Source organism: Vigna umbellata, chromosome 1, assembly GCF_029865625.1.
Source record: "Vigna umbellata cultivar VRB3 chromosome 1, Vumbellata_1.0, whole genome shotgun sequence".
In the NCBI taxonomy this organism is placed as follows: Eukaryota; Viridiplantae; Streptophyta; class Magnoliopsida; order Fabales; family Fabaceae; genus Vigna; species Vigna umbellata.
The window spans coordinates 61127784-61130407 of record NC_142165.1 but is presented as its reverse complement, the minus strand read 5'-3'; the positions used below and the strand labels follow the sequence as shown (position 1 = coordinate 61130407).

General features: G+C 36.6%; 1 protein-coding gene across 1 annotated transcript; it reads right to left on the bottom strand.

Moving 5' to 3' along the window:
- Nucleotides 1–352: 352 nt before the first annotated feature.
- LOC124826973 (XRI1-like protein) lies at nucleotides 353–2323 on the bottom strand. The gene is made up of 5 exons (XM_047299945.2): nucleotides 2029–2323; nucleotides 1747–1919; nucleotides 1543–1636; nucleotides 1135–1299; nucleotides 353–845 (listed from the first exon to the last, which is right to left on the bottom strand). Exons 1-5 carry the CDS (start codon nucleotides 2141–2143, stop codon nucleotides 565–567), a joined length of 828 nt encoding a protein of 275 aa, XP_047155901.1. The 5' UTR covers nucleotides 2144–2323; the 3' UTR covers nucleotides 353–564.
- Nucleotides 2324–2624: the final 301 nt, after the last annotated feature.

The window sequence follows — 2624 nt, the reverse complement described above, 5'->3', positions numbered from 1 at the left end:
TTATATATCTTAATGTAAATTTAATTTTAAAATTTGTGCGGTGTGAAATGTATATTTTTTTTCCTCTTGCACCTTACTTCAATTAACCACATAATAGACAAGACACACATATACTTCCAAGGATGCAGAAACAATGGCATCTACTGTTGTGTCTTTGTCAAAGATCAAAAGTCCTAACCAGTGGCAGAAAACCTTAATTTCATTGTGCTATCCTCTCTGTGATTATTTGTTTTTTCATCCCCTGTTCTCTTGTATATTCTTTTTTATGTTATTATTACTATTATCATTATCATTGGGTAGTAGCAACTAGGACAACACTCAAATCAAATAATTGTAAGGTTTGGCCAGAATCTCTGAGAAGAACAGCTTTAACATAAGATTCAAGTATTATATAAGGTGTATGCACATACATAGATATCGCTTTCCATCTTTACAATTGGAAGAAGGACTGATGAAAACAAAGCAAATCAGGCTCAAAAAGCTGCTTGAAGTAAAAGCTAGATAGGTGCTAGCCAAGCAAGCAAGCAAGCAAGCAAGCCATAACACAACACTGCTGAATATTGTTTAGCCCTTGGTTCTGATAATAGTGATTGTGCCTCTTCCCTGTGTGTGAATTCTAGTAAGGGCCACCACTGCTTTCCCTGAAAGGCCTGGACCCTCTGCGGACACGCATGGCCGACATGCAAAGTCCCCAACTGGATGCCTCACTGGCCTTGTAGGAGGCATTAGGATCCTCTCATTTATGTCATTTAATGTCACATCACCTTCCCTACCTCCTGGCTTCACCATTGCAAATGGATACACCACTCTTGTTACCACCTTTTTATTCCCCATTTCATCACTTCCTGTTCATACAATAACCATTTATTCATGCCTTAATACAAACAAATCTATATTAGGACAAAACTTCGATACACTTTCAGGTTTCCATATACTTCTTTCTGATGCTGTTATTGGATTAGAATTGGAGTTTTGTATCTGTCATATATTTTAATTTTTAAAGCAAACTTTTATTACTCAGAAATAAATAAAACTCCAATTCTGATAGAAGGAAAACACCAAAAAACAACTATGTAAGTTTTTCCCTTTCCTTATATATTATAATAGTTAGAAGAGAAAAGGAGAATATAGTACCTGTTGGGGCTACTGTGGGGTCTGTGGTTTTGCATGTCACCGGTTGTTTGTAAGAAGATGAGGATGAATTTAAAGATTCAGAGGCTGATATTGTCTCTTCCGGTGTTTTAGAATCTGCTAGAAGAATGTTTGCTTCCTCGCTCCTTGATGTGCTTATAAGTTCATCTACAATAATTCAGATATTTCACATTAGAAAAAGGGTACAAGTAACAGCACAATCATCAACACATTTTTCCTTCATTCTTTTTATTTTTCTCTGGGACCCCTTTTCTCAATAACTTAATTACAAAGGTAACAGCATTATTTATATTGTTCAGTGTTTGGTTTGGAATTATAGCATTCTGAACCAAACTGACCATATCATTAAGAGCTCGTGTAGTAATCAGTGCATATATGACATATATATACCTGAAAATCCACAAAACCTTTCTATCTGGTTCATGCAGTAGAAGTTGAAGTTCTCCACTGGTTGGTGCCATAAGGGGTTGAAGTTCCAGAAACTCTAAAGTGAAGAAATCATTATGTATATTCAGCCTCAACCAAAGAACAAGAGAAAATCAAACTGATCTAAAGAAAAACTAAAACAAAGAGTATACATGGTTAATTCTGTACCTGCTCAAGGTCATCTATGAAACTCATGCTATGCTCATCAGCAGTAGTACATGGCAGCAAGCGTCTACGTTTGGAACGTTCACATGATTCAATCAAAGCATCTTCGAGATACCCAGTTGAGAAATCAGAATGTTGAGGGGAGAGTGATGGTGTACTTCCCTCCATAGCTTCCACTGCATATTGAATATCATCAATCATTGCATTGCAACACTTAGCTAGTTATTTGCATTCATATCGTTATCCAAGAAGGTAGAAATATAAAGAGAAAGAAAAGTATAGTACTTAAAGACATTTTGTCCGCGTTGAGAACTCCAAGGTTGTGATAATCCCAACCTAGGGAAGAACCACAGAGGCTAGTAGTAGCAGCAGTGTAAGCTAGGGAATGAAGATTGTTCATTTTGTAACAAGGTATACTACACAGTGTGAGTTGATGGCAACAAAAAATGATGAGAAGGGTCTATTTATGTACAAGTTATGGAAGAAAACAGAAAAGCAGGGATGAGTTTAAGAAAGAGTAGGAATAGTAGTAGTATGAGTCAGTCAACGCAGGGTGAGGAGAAAAGTGGATGTTCCTTGGGATTCTGAAAATGTGTTTGTGTTCACTTTAGTTTTTTAAAATTTATTTCCTTGGTTATATATGTGGGGGACTAAATAATTACAAAGGTTATCATATTGTGCTTCTGCTCTTAAATGTAAAGCAAGGGTGTGGAAAAGACATGCCCCCAAAGAGACATAATTCAAATTTCAGCTTTTCCTTTTGTGTTTTTCTTCCTGGACCCTTTGTATGGTATGGTTACCAACCGTTTCTCCAATGGGGCATTTCTTTTTTCTTCTCTTGCACATTCTCTCACTCATTGTGGGGGTCATATCTTCCACCA